Here is an 18,307-nt window from a genome sequence, read left to right as displayed (position 1 = left end):
GGGAGCCAAGGCAAGGTGCAGAACAAGTTAGGAGACCTTTGGCAGGGGATCAAGGGGCAGGCAGGGGCTTCTGCAAGGGCCTGCAATGGGGTGGGAAGGGGCTGTAGTGGCAGCTCTCCCCTTGTTTCACACAGCCAAAACTACATCCAGGTCTCTAAGCCCCGGGGGTGCATTCTGCACATCCCCTATGTGCTCCCAGCTGGGCATAAGCAACTTCCTCCTGCCCAGGGGACCATCAGAGGATGCTGCAGCACCAATACCTTGGAGATAACTCCCCTCCCTCCATGAGCTTTCCCAGCACCCAGCTGGAAGGAGAACCACATATTCCCACCCTCCAGCCCCATTTAACAGCCATCCCTCTCCCCATTTCTGCCTCATGTGCTGGCCTGCCAGTGTCACTGCCGAGAGGGGTGGCAATAGCTTCTGCATCAGCAAGGAAAGCTGCCTAAACCGGCAACCTCTCTCCCCTGGCACAGGATCTCTGTAGGGGATGGGAGAGACTCCACACATGTGACAGAGATGTGAATCCAGCGTGAATTAAACGTGAAGACACTGAGCTGGGCGGTGCCTGGGCTGAAAGGCGTATTTGGGGATTGCATCTGGCAGCTGTGCTTACAGGAATGAGATGCTCAAACTCTGAAGGGGCTCTGCAGTGCCGAGCAAGTCAGCAGGCAAGGAGAGCTCTGCATGGCCAGCATGGGGCCTGGCAGGACCCGGTACCTGCAGGCAGCAAAGCTTCACTGGACACTGCAAACCAGTCAGCAGCCCTTGCAAAGGCAGCTCGCCAGAGGCAGGGCTTTAGCAGGGGCTTCCCACTGCCTGGGGTGGGCTGGGGGTCACCACCAAAGCCATGCACAGTGCTCAAACCCACCCCCATTTAAAGTTGGTCAGAAAGTTGGGAGTGCTGCATCCACAAAACATAAGCAAGCAAAGGAAGCAGCAGCCAGGCACCACAGCATCCTTGGCACAGGAGGTGACAACTGTGTCCTTGGAAAACCCACCAATGCAGAGCGATGGGGCCATCACAGCTGATGAGAGATGCGCAGCCCCTGGGGAGCGGGTACCAACCACCCTGGTCCCCAGGCCCTCTGTGCACCCCGGGGCTGGGCAGAGGGGAGGCTGGTGGGGCCGGGGGACAAGGGCCAGCCCCACACGCTGCTTGGCCACGCTGCTGCCATGGCCTGTGCTGGGAGCCCCGTTTTGGGGTCCATGCTGGTGGCCGCCGGGGGCTTTGTCCATCGCGGCGCATGCGCACGCCCCGCACATCCTCCCGCACACAATGGGCTTCTCCTGCACTCTCACTTGCGGCTCTGGATCCTTCCCACCCCTCCTCATCCACACAGCTCTTGCGTTTTTTTGCTTCCCCCCCCATCAAACGACAACCTTCCCATCCCTTCTCTCCATGCAATTAAAGCAGCTCTGTACTTTCAGCCGCTTCTTCCTGGGGGCGGCAGAAATACTCTGAGGGTGTAAAGCCAAAAGGCTTCAGCTGCTGAAACTTCAGCACTAGGGCACTGACAGGAGAGAGCATTGTCAGCAGGAGAAAGGGAAAAATAATCTACATAAAGCATCCAGGATGAGAGCCCAGCTGCTAATTGCTCCTACACTAAGAAGCCTCCATTCCCCTCCTATTTATAGCTTCTTTTTCTTTCTTTCTTGCTTCCAGGCAGCATCACAATTAACCCCACAATCTAGAGCATCCTCTTGCAATTACTTTTCTTCCTTGCCTCAGTGACTGGGAAAAAAAAGCCACCAAAGACAACCTCCCTGCCTGCCTCCCCCCAGTGATCTTAAAGAAGTCAAATAGAGTTTTATTTCCACTTGCAAGCGATGTCTTTCGTGTCACACCTTTCCCCCTCCTCAGCCTCACTCCTCACTCAATGCAGGGGCTGGGACAGCAAAGGCAAGCATCAAAATCCAGTAATAAAGAGAAAAGGCGGAGGGGGGAGAGGGAGATGAATAAGATGCTCCTTTCTCCCACCAGCCTGTCACCAGTGAAACATCAAGGGACATTTAAATGTCACCTAAACCCAGCAAAGCGACCCCCACATGAGGAGCTGGGGTGGACGAGGGGGCAGGAGGGGCCATCACCGTGCACTCGGGGCTGGTCCCTGCGGGGACCCGGGACAGGCAGCCCCGAACTCTGCCGAGTCCGGTGGCGGGAGGGGGGGCTGCAACTTTCCCTGCAAGTGGGGCAGCAAATGGGGACCCCCCCACCCCGGGGTGCCCCAACACCCCCCGGGGCCGCCCCTTCCTTCTCCCTGCGGCTCGGGGTCCGGTGTCCTGAACCCCCCATCCCGCTGCCCCCATCCAGCCCGGGTCTGAGCAAAGTGGGGGTGCGGGGGGAGTGCGGGGGGGGCTGGTGCTCACCCCAGTTTTCTTTTGTGCTGTCGAGGTTTAATAGAAAATGGCGTTGGGGAGAATAGGGAGGGAAGGGGGAAGGGTGGGAAAAGCAAGAGAGAGACCTACTTGGGTGAGTTCGGTGCCCATGAGGATGAGGAGGCAGAGGGTCAGGAGCTTGCTTGCCGGTTGCATGGCGCGCACCCCGTCCTAGGCAGCTCGCATGCAGATCAGCGCCGGCGAGCCCGAGCCGCCTCCCGCCGGCAGCGGGGCTTGCTTCCCACCGGGAAAAACACGGGGGGGGAAAGGCAACAAAACGCAACGAGACCCAGAGCCCGGCCGGTTTTCCAGGCGGCTCTCAGCACCCCCGGGAAGCAGCGCAAGGAATCGGCTCAGCAGAGCCTGCACTTTGCATATTTATTGGGATCCCGGTTCGCTGCTCTCGGCGCTGGCTCCCGGCTGGAAGGATGATTTGTTTGTTTTTCAATGGCTCCCCTGATTGAAAACCATTCGCGAGGAGAAAGGCAGCGGAGCACGAGGCGATAATCGCGGCTATCGCCAAAAGTTTGCCTGGAAAAGGGGGGTGATGGGGAGAGGACAGGGATTTAAAAAAATAAAGGAATTGGTAGGGCTGGCTGCGAGCAGGGGCTGGCCGGGGAACAGGATGTGACATCAACTGAGGCGGGGGAAATTTAACTAACCACGGCCGAGGGAGAGGGGGAAAACCAGCCCCGGCAGCGGGGGGATGCTGCGGAGACCCCCTCCCACCCTGGGCTCATGGACCCGCGGAGCATCCCCCGCTCTCCGGGGTGCCCGGGGGCAGGCGGGTGCAGAAGGACCCCGTCCCCCCCCGCCGCCAAAGCACCAGCTCCCCGAGCAAAGCCGCCTTGGCAAACCCACCCCGCGGAGGGCTCCGAGCAGCCCCCGCTGTAAGGCTCAGCCCTCAGTTAACTGAAGGCAGTGGCAGCCCTTAATTAAATCATACAATTAAAGGTGAGCACCCCCTCGCTCTGCAGGACCCTCCCTTGCACCCACTCCCAGCACCCGGTAGAAGGTCCGGCTGGTGCAGAGGGATGCAGCAGAGCCCACCCGTACTGTGGCTGTGACACCCCCCAAGTCCATGGGGACCCTTTAGCCCCCATTTCTCTCTTCCACACACTCCAGTATTTCCCGAAGCAGGGTTTTCCCAGGACCTCCCAAATAGTGTGAAGTCTCGGGATGTGGCAAAGCAGGTGAATAGCATCATCCCTCTTTTCCAGAGGTGAGAAATGTGATGCAGATCTTCTCTTAGTATTATTGAATGGTTTAACAGAAATCACTTGCCACAGGCCCACCATTAGCAGGGGCCCCACAAGAGGATTTCCCCCCTTGATTGTTCATTGCAAAGGGTTTCTTCTGGAGTCCTCTGGTACCAGTTATTCCCAGCGTGAAGATGGGGTTTTTGCCTTTCCCAAGTCCCAGCATCACAGATTGCGGCATTCAGCAGAAAGCAGGAAATCTGCAGCTCGGTGCCTGAGGCTCAGTGGGGACGAACAGCTGAGAACAAACTGGATAAAGACTTCTGGATGCTGCCATCAGCAAACGTCCAAGGGGAGGTTGTTCCGGACCTCCCGAGAGTGAGTTTAGCAGCATCCTGCAGCTTCAGGCAGCTCTTCTCTAGGGAGGGCATCAACACATCAGTTCAATGAGAGCTCAGACAGAGGCAGCTCTGAGAGCAGCCATGGGAAAACTGCGTCTCTGACCACCCCATATAGAGTTCTCTTTAATATACTTCCCTCAGCACCTCCCTTTAAGGTCAATGCTTTATAGCCCATAAAAGCTGAGGACCTTTAAAAAGCATTAAGCTCCCCTTGACTTTATCAAGAGCAGTGCGATGAGGCCAAAAGCATCCATTGTGTGACAGGGTTTGAACATACACTCCCCTGATGCCTTAGGTGTTTTAGTTAGCTTTTTATTTTTACCACAGGCATCACCCAGCCCTGGCAGGGAACAGAGAGGGACAAAAACTTCCCTCAAACCAAGGGAAGGAGGGAGGATGAGTGACTTGCATGTGGTTGTGTTTCCCTGCTGGGTGCACTGCTGAAAGTGCCTTCAAAACCCTCCCGAGCAGGTTCCCAATAACCCTGTGAAACGTGGTTGATGCAGGTCAGGATGCTTCATGCAAGGGCCCAGGCACGTCTGGAGCTCAGGGGGCTTGAAATAGAATCATTTATGTTAGAAAAGACCTTTAAGATCATCAAGCCCGACCACTAACACTGCCAAGTCCACCACTGAGATTCAAGAGGTGCAAGAACAGCAATGAGAACTGCTTTCACACTGAGATTTTCAAGGATGAGATGAGCTTCACCTTAAGTTGCTGGGCCCATGGAGGGTGACTCCAGTTTGGCTGTCCTAGACCTCAGAACAGAAGAGCCCCTCCTTTGATTTGATTTCCACAGTGGCACAAGATAAGGCTCTGAAACAGAACCTTTTCCAAGTCAGCAACGGCACATCCCCAAAGGGGAATCGCTTTTCTCCCTGCTTTGCTTTTATACACATCTGGCTCCATTGGCCTCATGGCAATAGTCAGGGCTTTCACCTGTGTAAATGGCAAAAGCATCAGCTGTGCAATTAGTTCTCATTTATTCCCCTTTCAAAACCCTTATAATTAATATCAAGACCCTTGTTATTGAGCTTCATCTCCGGAGTGTGAAGCCCTGTATAGTCCTTCCTCCGGGAAAGAAACCTGCAGAGCTCCATTTCCAGGATGTAAAATCACAGAAACCCAGAGAAGTAAAAGGGAAAAAACCAGCCAGTGTGACACAGCAGAACCTGGCAACACAACCCGGATCTTTGCATTCCCACAGTGTCTTATCCAGGCCTTGAAAAATACCTCCACCAGCTTGGAAAGGGTTCAAGGGCTGGAGAACCTGCCCATGGAGAGCAGCTAAAGAGGATCCAGCTCTTCCACCAGCAAAGGGATGGGCTGGAGGAGGCTGCCCCAGGAAGGTTTCTGCACAGGAAGTTTTTCATCTCATTAAAAGAAGTCAAAGCAGGAGTTCACGGTTTGGAGTAGAAATAGGACCTGTTTTTTCCCTCAGGGGAAGATAATCAGACTGTGAAATAGCTCAGCTGAAGGCACGGTGCCCTCTGCATTGCTTGGCATAGTTAAATCAGAGCCAAGAGCCTTTCCGGAAGATGCATCCTGACTCCTCCAGAAATTACAGGCGAGATGCCTTCAATGAAGCTCTGCTGTGTGGTGCAGGAGAGGAGGTCAAAACACTTCTGCTTTCTCTTCTTGATTGACAAGATATGAATTAAGCCAGAGCTCTGCTCTCCAGAGCAGCCCGCTGTGTGAGCATCACAGAGGCAGGGGATGGCAGGCGATGTTTGGGACCCCCTTCCTCTGTGCTGAGAACTGGAGGCATCTGCAGAGCCGTGACATGGGCAGCTGGGTGCTGCTGTGCACTGGGGAGATGGGCACATGGTTCCCTCTTTAGGTCTCAACTGAGGATGCTGATGCTCCCCTGGCAGCCCGTGAGCTCCTGCCTGACCCTGCTTCCCCCAGGGTGGGTTTTGGGTGATGCAGTGCATTCAGAGAGGACCTCACACAACCCCATCCACTGTTTCCCCTGCACAGGAAAATTAAGGGATGGTGGCCAGATGGTGGCCCTTCACACAGCCTAGTTCTCACTGCCCTTTACTAGGGTCCAGATTTAAAGAGAGCAGGGTGATGGTCTCCCTCCTGCCTCCGTAATCTCCTCTCTCCTGCCACCTTTCTGCAAACCCCTCACAGAGCCAAGCACTTGCTGAAGGTCCTGCTCTGCTCCCCCCTGCTGGGTTGGAACTGGATGAGCTTTAAGGTCTCTTCCAACCCAAACCAGTCTGGGATTCTATGATCCTCCACAAAACCGCCTCCACCCTCTGTGGGTGAAGGACACAGTGATAAATTTATCACTACCCAGTGATAAATACCCAAATTGAGCATTGCCGCTGATTTACACTGGACAACAACTCCAACAAACGTGAACCCCCAGGAGACTCCTTCCTGGACCCATTTAGGGATAGCCATTTGTAAAACCCTCCTGTCTCCTCCCCTTTTCATCACTCCTGTACAAGATCCAGATGGATCTTAGAACAGTTAGGGTTGGAAAGGACCTGAAGATCATCTTGTCCCCTCCTGGGGCTGCTGGCTCAGCTGACACTTTGATGGTAGGTCCTTCAAGGGCCAAATAGACCCAAACTGTTGATTCCTTGATCAGAAGGGGGAGAGATGCCAGGCACGAGAGTCTCTGTCATAGGGTGTGTGACAGGACTCACTGCAGTGACGGGTTTGATGCATCTGATACTCCAGGAGCAGGCAACCTGTCCTCAGAGGAAATCATTCCTGTGTGATCCTCCCAAACAGCCCATTGCACACAGACAGAATCAGTGATGGAGGCAGCCGGGATACCACCATGGCTGCCGGTGTAATTGTTTTTCCTCTTATCTCTTCTTAGGAATTGCCTCATAATCCCAGCTACAGATACTGGGGGTGAATTTCTCCCTTGGTTTTACTGGTATCAACCCAAATGGAAGCAAAACCTGTTCTCTCCTAGAAAACCAGCCTGCTCTAGCAGGAGATGCTAACAGAGGTGGAGAGACCTGACCAAACCTGATCCAGCCTGCCTGTGGGCACTTAATGTCCTTTTTCTTCCCTTACAAAGTGGGAATACTCTTGGAAAATACCCCTGTTTATTGCACGTTTTTACAGCATGTAGTCCAAAGCGGCTGTGGGCCACGATCAGGCAGTGCCGTGCTCCAAACAGTAAATCTAAATGAACACACTTCCTCCTGTTCCATTACCAACTGCTGCAGCATCCCTGGCAGGGATGCGGGCTCAGCTCTGCTCCCTGTCCAGGGGAAAGGCACCCCGATGCCATAACTGCTCCTGGGGACTGGCTTCCAGCCCACAGCATCTTCCTGCTCTGTCAGCTCAGCCCCTCCTGGCAGGTCCCCTCCTCACCTTCACCAGCCGCAGGAGAGCCTCTATGGATGTGCAGAGCGCACTGGTCATGAGGATGGCATGGAAAAGCCATGGATTAGCCAAGCCAGAAAGGTGACACTGGAAAAGCTGCCTTGGTGTCCACCCATGCCCTGAAATGAGACTTTCAGGCAAGTTTCATTGATTTATCTCCTTCTCTGAGGCTCTCATCTCTCGTGCGGTGCAGTTTGGAGTCAGACAAGGCCACTTCCTATGGATTTTCACCCGCTGCCTCAGCACTGGGAATGCAAAGGACAGAGGGGATGGGAATGAAAGGCGAGCTGCATGTGTGCATCTGAAAACATGGCATGTTTGTTTGAAAGGAAACATCTTTCATTCTCTGCAGGTCCTCACCCTCCTGCTCAGCAGGGGGCTGAGGAGCAGACACCGACAGACTTCAATTCATTCACCAATGCTTTGGGGAGACCAAGTGAGAACAGGTCAGAAACCAGTGGTGTGCGTGAGGAATGGTAAGAACGAGCCCCTTCCATCAGAGAGAAGAATTAGCACAGCCGCTGGAAACACAGGGAGGTGCGGAAGACAATAGCAGGAAGGGAGCTGGAAAAGACAGAGCCAATGGCGGAAGGAAAACCAGACCCCATCCAGGTTGATATTCTGTAATGTTTGCTGCACTGAATCCGTGCACGGCTGAGGTGAGGACGGGGTGATGGATGGATGTGTGAGATGGGAGCTTTGGTGGCATCCAGCCTTGTGGTTCCACTTCTGTGAGATACTGAGTCCTTTCCCCACTGCCCCATGGAGTCCCAGATGACCCCAAGGCACAGTCTGCTGCTGTCAGCTGCAGTGCCCCAGGCAGGAACAGACCTGTTACAGTCTTCTCTCCATCACTTATCGTACGCTCCCTCATCCTGGTGCAGGCAGCACGTGGGTATCCTGCCTTTGTGTCCTGGTGACTTCCCAGAGCCTTTACAGGTGCATCCAGCATTGCCCGATGGTTGCACAGCCAGTTGCGTTAGCAGCATTGTGTTTTCCTTTGCTTTCTGGTACAGGGGTATTTTTTCCTCCATCAAATGTTTCAGTCCAGGCTTCACAGTTGGAAATTGCTGCTTTTAAAGAGCAGAATGAGGCCTTTCCTTGCCTTTTTAGTGCCCAAATAATTCAAGGACCTGAGGAAGAGATCCCCCCCCCAACCAGGCAAACTGGGTGCAAGAGCACAGTTTTCTGCAAGTATTACCTTCCTTCCTGGCACTGGAAAGTGGTTTTTACACTGCATATATTCTCTTAGAAAGAAAGCAGACCCCACATTAGTAGATCCTAAGGGGCTTGCAGGCTTCCCAGCAGCCCTGAACTCACACAGGGATCAATGCTTTATGATCACAAACTCATCTTCTCTCCAAGCCAGGCAAAACTTCCAGCACATTCCTGGTTTTCTGACACTTGCAGGAAAGCCACACTTCATACCCCCTTTTCCTACCAATAAACAGGGTCAAGGAAGATAACAACCACCATCAGCCTCGAGGGAAGATTGCCTGGTGCAGTTCTGCAGCCTGATCTCTTTTAAAATAGCACTAAATTGTGCATCCTTGCCTGGGAGAGATTTCAGCCGGAAAAAAAGAGAGCTGGAAAAGGTGAAAGTCAAGTCATTCTGCAGAGTTTACCTCTTTCATTTTAATTCTGGTGCACAGCTACCAGGCCATCTGACCGGTTTATGGGGCTTTGGTGTGCTCCATGGTGTTTCTGGAGGGCAGCTATTACATGGAAAGCAGAATTTGCTCTCAGATGTTTTGCAACCACTGGAAAGATGCAAAAAGCTTCAGACAAAAACAAACAAACAAACCAAAGAGAAAAGGCTAAAATTAAAACATCATTAAAAGGAAAACCGATAAATTCCTGAATTTCCAGCAGTAATTTCAGCTCATAGGGAGGGAAGTGCTGACAACAGCTTATGTTGCTAAAAATCCCCGTTTGCACTGTTTTGGGTTCAGCTTTTTAGCCAACTGCTAAGAACTTTAGAGTAAATCTCAGCATTTCCCAGGGCCCAGATTGCAGATTGGACCATATACCCTGAAATGTTTTTATTTAATTTGAGTCCACATTATGCTGCCTACATATGGTGACACACACATTTCATTTTATGTAGCAGATGCTGCTTTGCTATTGAGAATGTAATATACTGAGTACATTATAGTATCATTTGGTGTAGGGTAACTGCAGTATTTTTTAACTCTGATTAGCCTTAATTTTAAACCTGATTTCCTAAGGAAATGAGGCCTGTGACATCCGCTCATGCATGCTGGTGCATGCTGCGCATCCCTTCCCTTGTCCATCACCCTCCTATTTCTTTAGAGCTTGGGGGCCGATTTCAATCCAGTAAGGGAAAAACCCAGTTTGCTTCCCCTCACACTGCACAAAATGACTTTATGTGGGAGATTAACTTCATGATACAAGTTCATGAGTCCTGGGAAACCGAGCTGACACAGCGTTTTCCCCTGGACCATGAGCACTGCTGAAAATTAGAGAGATAAGGGCAGTAAGGCTGGTCCTCAGCAGCCCCTGGGAAGAGGCACCACTCAGGCTGAATTGTGCTGCTCTACACAGGGACAAAAACTCATCTCAGCTGTAATTACAAGCTGATTAAAGCCTATAAGTGATTCCAGCTTTGCTGACCTCCCTGCTGGCTCACCCTGTGGTACCCAGTTTGATCCGCAGAGACCAGCAGTGATGGTGTCGCATCGGGGTGGTCCCAAGCCCTGGCACGGAGGGGGTGATGCTTGGACAGAGCTCTGGGATCTGGGATCCTGCTGACTGCATCCCACCCACCTGCTCTTGTTTGCAGATGATTTCCAGACTCAGCAGAGCTCTGTCAGGAGGCAGCGGGGCGCAGCTGTGCCTGGAACCAGTGGCACTGGGAAAGCCAGGGGATGTTTGCCTGCAGCTGACGTTGATGGAGCTCTGCTCTCCTCTGACATTTCTCTGCTAAATATCATGAGACAATAAACAGCAGAATAACTGCATGCCCATGCCCACCATTCAGCTGGCACAAACAGAGAGGAGGAGCCACAGAGATGCTCCCAGGGCTGGAGCAGCTCTGCTCTGGAGCCAGGCTGAGAGAGCTGGGCTGGGTCAGCCTGGAGAAGGGAAGGCTCCCGAAGGGGAGACCTGAGAGCAGCTCCAGTGCCTGAAGGGGCTGCAGGAAACCTGGAGAGGGGCTTTGGGCAAGGGCCTGCAGGGACAGGCCAAGGGGAATGGCTTGAACCTGCCCCAGGGGAGACTGAGCTGAGCTCTTAGGCAGAAGCTCTTCCCTGTGAGGGTGCTGAGGCGCTGGCACAGGGTGCCCAGAGAAGCCGTGGCTGCCCCATCCCTGGCAGTGTTCAAGGCCAGGTTGGACACAGGGGCTTGGAGCGAGCTGCTCTAGTGGAAGGTGTTCCAGCAAAGGAACAGAGATGCAGAGGACAAGAGCTGGCAGTGCCACCGCGCTCACCGTGCAAGGACCCCACTGCCCTGGGCTGCTGGGACCTCATCCCTCCCATCGGCTGTGCCCACCGCTGGGCTAATGCATGGCAGAGCCAACATCCGGAATCCATGATCCCTGCCACATACACTGCAGGATGCCATAAACAGCACTTAGTGATGCATAATATATGAAAATGGCTCATGCTGAGCTTTTAAATACAGAAGAACATTTTTTTCTTCTTAATACTATTACAACATTCTCCTGCAGCTATGGAAGCACCCTCATAAATATTTAAAATGAAGTTTATACGACCCAATCTGTGCAGATTGAATCTTGATGGCCACCAACCCTTCTGACCTTTAGATTTAGGGTACAGTGTGCATAAGCCAGCCTTATTAACCTGTACACCACAGGTCGGCCTGAGCTGGGGGTGCTCAGGCAAATTAGGGCCTTGGTGCCTTCATTCAGGTTTCTCCAGCAGACCCACTGCAGTTGAATGCTTCAATCGGAGCCCATCAGGGATTTTCAGACCCTCTGTCCATGCTTCCCAGCTGGTATTTCCTTTTGTTCCATTTCCTGAGGTTTCTGGCTCACACTCAGTGTTTTCACATTGGAGACCCACGTTCCCTCTGCTCATTCAGCTCCTCAACGCCCCGCTTTCCTCCTCAAAACCCTGCCCAAGACGGAGCTGAACCCACCCTAGAGAAGGATGTGAAGTAGGAGCTTGGTGCCTGTGCTGGGAGACGATGCTGAAGCTGGGAGGACAAAGGCAGGAGTCAGGACTGGAACTCCCACTGGGTCCATCTCAGAGGCACAGCAGAGGGGATGCGCAGCATCCGTGCGTTTGTGGGGTTTGGGTGTTTTAGAGTAAGGCAGGAGCCTCTCAAAGCTCTCAGGCCCTTCAGATCTATTTGTAGGCAGGCGTCTGAAACACTCTGATCTATTTGCATATTTAAAAATAAGAGAGAGGCGAGAAGATAAAAGGGAAGAGTCTGCGCATGGCAAGCGCTGACCTGCAGAGCCCAGCGCTCACAGGGAGCGCCCAGTGAAAGGAAGGTGGCACCCAATGAAATCCAACTCAAGCTACTGGAAAAGGCAAACCCCATGAATTTTTAAATCCATTTTTTGTTTGTTCTTGGCCTGCTCCTGCCCTTTTCTTGGTTTTCCTGATTTTTTCTGTTGTTCTTCCCACCGGAGCACCCGGCTTGTGCTGCCTCACAGGCAGGGCTGGGGATGCAGGTTTCTGGCTGTTCCTGCTCTAACTGGACCATGTGTGTCAGGCCTCATGTCTTAAATAACCCTGCACGGATGAGCAAGGCTCAAGTGCTGTTTAAAGCTTAACGGGGTTGGTAACAAGTGCTTATGGCTCAGTTTGGACAGCCACGTGCAGAACTCATTTGCAGCATGGTGCCAGATGAGCACCACTCAGATGCCACTTCCAGGAGAGGTTCCTCAGGGGATGCTCCCAGCCAAGCTCTTGTGTGTGCTGCCACGTTTCCAAATTGCCAAGCGCAGTTTTCCCATCCACCAGTGACAATCAAAGGCAAATGTGCTTTTACTGCTCTTCTGGTGACGGGTTTCCCATGGTTCACGTCCGCTTTTGCATGGCGTTCCTATTCCTGTGCCGTGGGGCTGGATTAATTGTGCAGCTACCGAGTGTCTACCAGGTGTGTGTTACAAATTATCCATGGGAGCTGGACATGGCTTCTCCGACTGCCAGCTTTGTTAGCTGGAACTGATCCTGCTGCTCCATTAGCTGGAAAACAAACAGAGCCACAGCCAAGCTGGCTGCGAGCCCATTCCAGGAACCTGCTGGAAAAGGCGGAAGGGCCAATACCGCAATTAATAGGTCCACAGGGGTGTTTTGCGAAGCGCTTCAGTGTCTTCACTTTGCTCTAACCCTTTGCAATGCCTTCAGTGCTTCCTTTCAGACAGAGCCAAAAGCTGCTACAGATAATCCCTGCACTTCCCAGCTCGCTCCCCATGGAGACCCACCAGCATCCTGCCCTTCTCCTGCAGGACTGCTGAGAGCTTGCAGGGGTGCAGGAACAGCTGTCTCCACTCTTTCCATCTTGGTTCCTTGTAATGGTACTGGATCAGAGAAGCCTTTTGCCATCCCGGGCTCCAATCGTGTCCCCTTTCATAGACAACCAGGCAGCAGCTATAGGTGCTCCTGGGCAGCCAGGGCTCGAGCAACCCTGGAGCCTTTAACTTGGGTCTTCCTCCATCTAACCCGTCCTGTGCAAGTCCAAGGTAACATCCTCAAAACCTCTCTCCTCCTCTCGAAGTCGGATGGTGCCAGAGCTCCTGGGGGTGGAGCTGGCACCGAGGCAAGGCACTGCTTCCCCTGCTTTCCCCAGGAAAGCCTCCCGCCTGCCAAATCATCCATTGATGCTTCCTGCAGCCCAGGGAGCCAGGAAGAGAGGCTGTAATCATCCTTCTGTGTGTAAATAGATGGGAGCTGTTCAGGTGGGAAGAGCTGTGCAGGTCACAGGAGTTCTTAGAGGGTGTAAGGAGGATTAAGCAGGGAGAGCGGCTGCAGGATGTACAGAACCGTGGGCTGGCTTCCATGGGCTGAAATTGCTGGGGTGAAAAAGGTGAAGAAATGGTGTGAATAGGTGGAACCAGAACTATTTATGTCTCTAAAGGGTCCGTCCTTCTCACGGTTCTTTTGGGATCCTCTTTAATAAACTTCACAGATGAAAACGTTTCCTTAGAGCCGTCCGAGGGGGGACCCTGGGGAATCTTTGGAACATGAGGATTTGGGAACGGTCTCGCTGCTTTGTTCCCTCCTGTGTTCTGCAATCTTGTCTCCTACTCCAGTGGGTTTTGCAGGCTTCCTTTCATCACGTCACCATCTCTGAGCCTGACGGGCTCCACAGCAGGAAGGGAGCTCCGGGAATCGCACTGGTCCCTGAGGATTCCTCCATCCCCTCCTGCTGACCCCGGGCTTGTGCTTTGTGTCCTCCAGCTCCCTGATTTCCAGCACCTGTCTGGGAAAGGGCAAGGAGCTGATGGAGTTAAGCCGTTTGCAGGAAGGGGGAAGGTCACACACCTCATCAAAGCAAACCTTGTGGGTATTTAACTGGCAGCTGCTTGTGGGCACTCAGCACATTGGCAGAGATGCTGCCATTTATTGTGCAATCATCATTTTGCACCCTCTCCTTTGCTTCCCCTCACTCCACAATAACCCAAATGGAGCAATAAATATCCAGCCTGTGGGGGACAAATAATCCCTGAGCCTCACCTGCTCGCTGCTGGAGCATAAGGGTTCGGAGGGGGTGAATGGTACAGGGACACCCCAGACCTCTGTTGGGATCCAAGGTGGGACGTGGAGGGAAAGGGAGCATTCGGAGCAATCCCAGCCAAGCTCCTGATGACCCCTCTCCAGTTTGAAACTGGTCCTGCTTCCCTTCTGTATCGTCAGGGAGAGGAAAGAGCCAAGTCCATGGGGGGAGCTGAACTGCTGCCTCTGCTGCCTCAAAGGGACTCCAACAGCCGTGGTTTTAAAAATTAAATGCTTGCATCCAGTTGTGTTTGCACTGTGAAACGTACTTATCCAATGCAATCACTTCAAATCACTGCTCCTCAGATCCTCCGGGGCATCTGCAGTGAACAGAGGGCCCAGGTCAAATATAAACCTTCTGGCTTATTTGGGAACGTGCGTGTCTGTTACCATTGCATTAATGAACCATGTAAATCATAGCCAGTTGTTAAATAATGGAGGGGAGAAGGAGGGGAAGGCAGGAGGGATTTTAAACCCTTTGTACAGGGAGCTTTGCAGTTACACGAAAATCTGTGTCAGTGCTGCAACTTGCCAGCTTGCAGGACATAAGTTTCCCATCCAAATATTGCTTCTTCAGAGGCTCTTGCTGCTCCCAAGAGACTCTGTGGATATTCATAAAGCCCGACTCCAGCACGCCTTTAGAGGCAGTTCCAGAAGGCTAATATGAATGTGAATATTTTTAGTTATAATAAAAAAGGAAGGAAAAGGTAGAAGGAGACAGGATGCTCGGCTTCGCACAGCTTCCCTGCAGTGCTGGGAGGCAGGGATCACACTCTCCCGTCTGTCACCGGCTCCCAGATACACAGCGATGCTTCTTGGCTTGTCAATCACCCTTCAGCCTGCACATGAGAAAAGCTCAGTCCTGAGAGAGGTGTCTCAGATCCACACAATGCACTGGTACGACTTTAATATTAAAGGCAAGGGGGGAGCTGGGTAACTGGACATATTGCTTGGCTGGGACTGTGTTTTTCTCTGGCTGTCTCTCTTTCCTCTCCATCTGTCCCAAGAGCCGGCATCCTCTCGTTTCACAGCCCTGCGATGCAGGCAGGGGGCTGGGTTTGCCATTTCAGTCCTGCTTGGCTGGATAAACCCTTCCCACCCCAGGCATTGTGGCTGACCGCTCATGGGCACCGGTGGAGGGGCCACACCAGAGCAGACACGTCATTTAACTAATACATACGCACCAGTGTTACACGGTTGCTGTAAGGGCAGTGAATGCAGGGTTTCATTACTCTGCTCTTCACTGCTGCTCACGTCACCTGGAACAAGACAAATTTCCTACCCATTTCATCAGAGAATTGATTCTCACTTGATTCCTCTGGAAGCTTGGCACTTACTGTCCAGTAGAACTCTTTATTTGCTGTAGATGGGTTGAAATCCTCTCCTCTCAATGTTCCTTTCCTGAAATTACAAACCCGGATGGTACGAGGCAGAATTGTCACTGCAGTTACCATTTTCCCAAGTCATCTTTACTAAGTTCATCGTGGTGTTCCTGCCTGCACTTTGGCTTGGGTTACTATAGGAAATGGTGTTTCAGGAGCTTTGTGTTTGGCCATCAGGTGGTAAAGCAAGAGAGAAAAAATAAATAGCTCCTAGTGATCCTCATCTATTGTAAACTCGAACGGGTTCTTTCTAAAACTGGCTTTAAACATTTCAGGTTTTAAATGCTGTCAACAAAAAAAAGGAAGCGTTTGCTCCTTTTGCAGTCATGTTGATGACCATCAGCTGTGCCCCTCCTGCAGCACCCAACATCCACGCTCCCTTCCAGGCTGTGGGTGTCACCGTGGCCAGTCAATGGAGCAGGAATCTGCGTTAGACCCCAGGGATGGATACATCTGATACATCAGAGACAGTTTGGTTCTGGGATCTGGGTTTGCTGAACTGAAATACACTTGAAAAGCTTTGGAGAACTGGTATCTGAAAGCTGTGGGTTGGGCTGACTGGTGACAAAAGGGACTTGGAGTCACAGTGAATCATCCCAAAGCACTGCACGTGAGTGAGCCGGTAACGTTGCACCCACCAGGGATGAACGTCATCTGCGCACTGACAGACGCATCCCGCACCATCCCATTCAAAACACCCTGCTAAACACATAGAGAAAAATACATTCATCTCATCCAGCGACACTGGGACAGTCTTTTCCCTTCTGTCCTTGTTGTCAGTATCAGATCGCTTAGATCATTTACCAGCGTTATGGAGATGTGTTTACTTACACTGGCTTGCACTAGGTCAACTCTGGAATCAGTCATCCACGAGGTAAAGTGTGACAATATTTCATGCCCAAGTAATCTGCCTTGTGAAAGAAATGAAGCTTACATGGTGCTTGGGCTCATCTGATCTTTATTTCCTAAAGAGACATATTTCCAGTGCTCATCATCATTACTGACACAAATGTTCAGAGCTGCCTGCACCGGGAGGCTGCGAGGAAACATCCACTGCAGCAGCAGCCGCCCCAGTGAACTCAATTTGCCCTGCTCTAATAGCAGGGCAGGTCCAGATTACCCTACAGGGAAGCTGATGGATTGGGGTGCGGGGGGTTAGCTGCCTTATTTCCCATTTCAGCTCCACTGGCTGTGATTGCCCTTGTGGTCCCTACACCGGGACAGGGGAGAGCATCTCTGCACCATGGGTGCACCATCTGCAAACCCCTCTTTGGGGGGACCAAAGAAACCAGGCAGCAGAGCAATGATAAAATTGAGCTTACTGGTCCATGATGGAGATACTGGCTGGCCATCAGGGTTCAGGCACTTATAGCTGCACCAGGGAGGGCTTCAAAGCGGTGTGTCCTTTCACAAGCCTTTCCAGTCAACTGCCTACAAGATCGCCCTCCACTCTGTGGCCATGCCAGGTTTATGCAGCACGTGTTGGTGGTGAGGTGGCAAAACAGGCAGAGGCATGGCCAAGGTGTGGTTAGAAAGTGGTTTATCTTTTTGCCCCTTGATCAGCTATTGCTGCTTGAGCTCTGGTTTCCTACAGCAAGCACACAGGCTTGGTCTGAAGCCTAATGGAGCACATTGGCACACGGGATGGGACTCGACTTACCCTAATTGCCTTCAGCACCAAGGATCCCACAGCAGAGCTCCCATTTGTTTCACTTGGCTTCCCGCTGACAAGCTGCACCTTGCTGCTCAGAACCGACCCGTTTCCATCTCTGCCAGGCCCACAGTGCTGCTGCAAGCTTTTCTTCCCATTCTGAGGCCGACACGTGCAAATGTACGTATTTATACACAATCACTTCTTTTGCTGAGGTGCCTTCAAGCCAAGCTGCAATGAGACAGATACGCATTTTATTTAGTTAATAAGGAGATGCCATCGGTGCCCCAAGCTGCACATTTTGCTTCTGCAGGAGCCAGGTATTTACGTGCTGGAACAATGACCCATCAGCTGAGCTGCTGCAGAGTGACAGGGACATTCTGCATCTTATGGCTTTTTGTGAAAACACTCCCCAGTCAATAAGCACAGATTTTCTCAGGAGGAGAAGACCTATTTGCAATTGATATTTTCAGGGAAAAAGGGAGCTCTGGGCTGGAACAGAGCAGGACAACAGCACAGGGTGAGATTTGCCGTGATGGAAACTCTCTGGGACCCGGAGCTGGAGAAATGTAATAACAACAGAAATTTCTATTTTCTCTGCTGAGATTAGTGGCTTTGAAGCTCCATTACCCTGCCCTTTGCCTTGCCTTTGTTAGCTTTGGGTTGGGTTTTTTTTGCAGTGCTTGATGCCTAACACCAAATACCCGGTAGGCAGCATCCTGCACTCTGGTGCGTGTTGGTGGCAGAGCATCACCACCCCAAGGGGTCACAGCTCCCTGCAGGCGCAGTCCAGGCCCTGCCTGCTGACACAAAGAGAAGAACTGGAGAAGACCTGACATTGCCACTCCTTGAGCGATTCCAACGCTTGCAATGGAGCAAGAGAAAGGCAGCTCCGAGCCAAGCTGCAGCGTGGTGCAGGGGTTAATGAAACCAGCAGCAATAAAGCGTTTAGAAATGTTTGATAAGAAACTATTCCTTGCTCCCAGGCTTGCAGCTTCCCTTATTTTTCTCTTTGAGAGATTTTAAATACATCCACATAATGCAGCTTCAGACAGCAAACAGGATTAAACCCCGGCTCCAGAAAAGGAAAGGAAGTCAGATCACTTGTCAAAATTAAATTTGCCTTTGGATGCCATTACTTTCTACATTAAAAAGCTTTGGGGATTAGGAGATAAAGGAGCTAAATCCAATCCGGAGACAGGCTCAGGGGAAAATGTCAGCCCGGCAGTAA

The 18,307-nt window shown here is 52.0% G+C and overlaps 1 protein-coding gene across 1 annotated transcript in view; it reads right to left on the bottom strand.

The window, feature by feature from the left end:
• Positions 1 to 3,008, bottom strand: part of OLFM1 (olfactomedin 1) — a 29,532-nt gene extending 26,524 nt beyond the window's left edge. Inside the window, exon 1 of the mRNA XM_061476905.1 lies at positions 2,470 to 3,008. Within this exon, the coding sequence (XP_061332889.1) occupies positions 2,470 to 2,535 (66 nt within the window). The 5' untranslated portion in view covers positions 2,536 to 3,008. The remainder of the gene's footprint in view (positions 1 to 2,469) is intronic.
• Between the last annotated feature and the right edge of the window lie 15,299 nt (positions 3,009 to 18,307).

Source organism: Pezoporus flaviventris, unplaced genomic scaffold (genome assembly GCF_033815535.1).
Source record: "Pezoporus flaviventris isolate CSIRO_AGI_PZ_B2104156 unplaced genomic scaffold, CSIRO_AGI_Pfla_v1 ptg000097l, whole genome shotgun sequence".
NCBI classification, from domain to species: domain Eukaryota; kingdom Metazoa; phylum Chordata; class Aves; order Psittaciformes; family Psittacidae; genus Pezoporus; species Pezoporus flaviventris.
The sequence above is the reverse complement of the archived record's forward strand: the minus strand, read 5'-3'. Positions and strand labels throughout refer to the sequence as shown.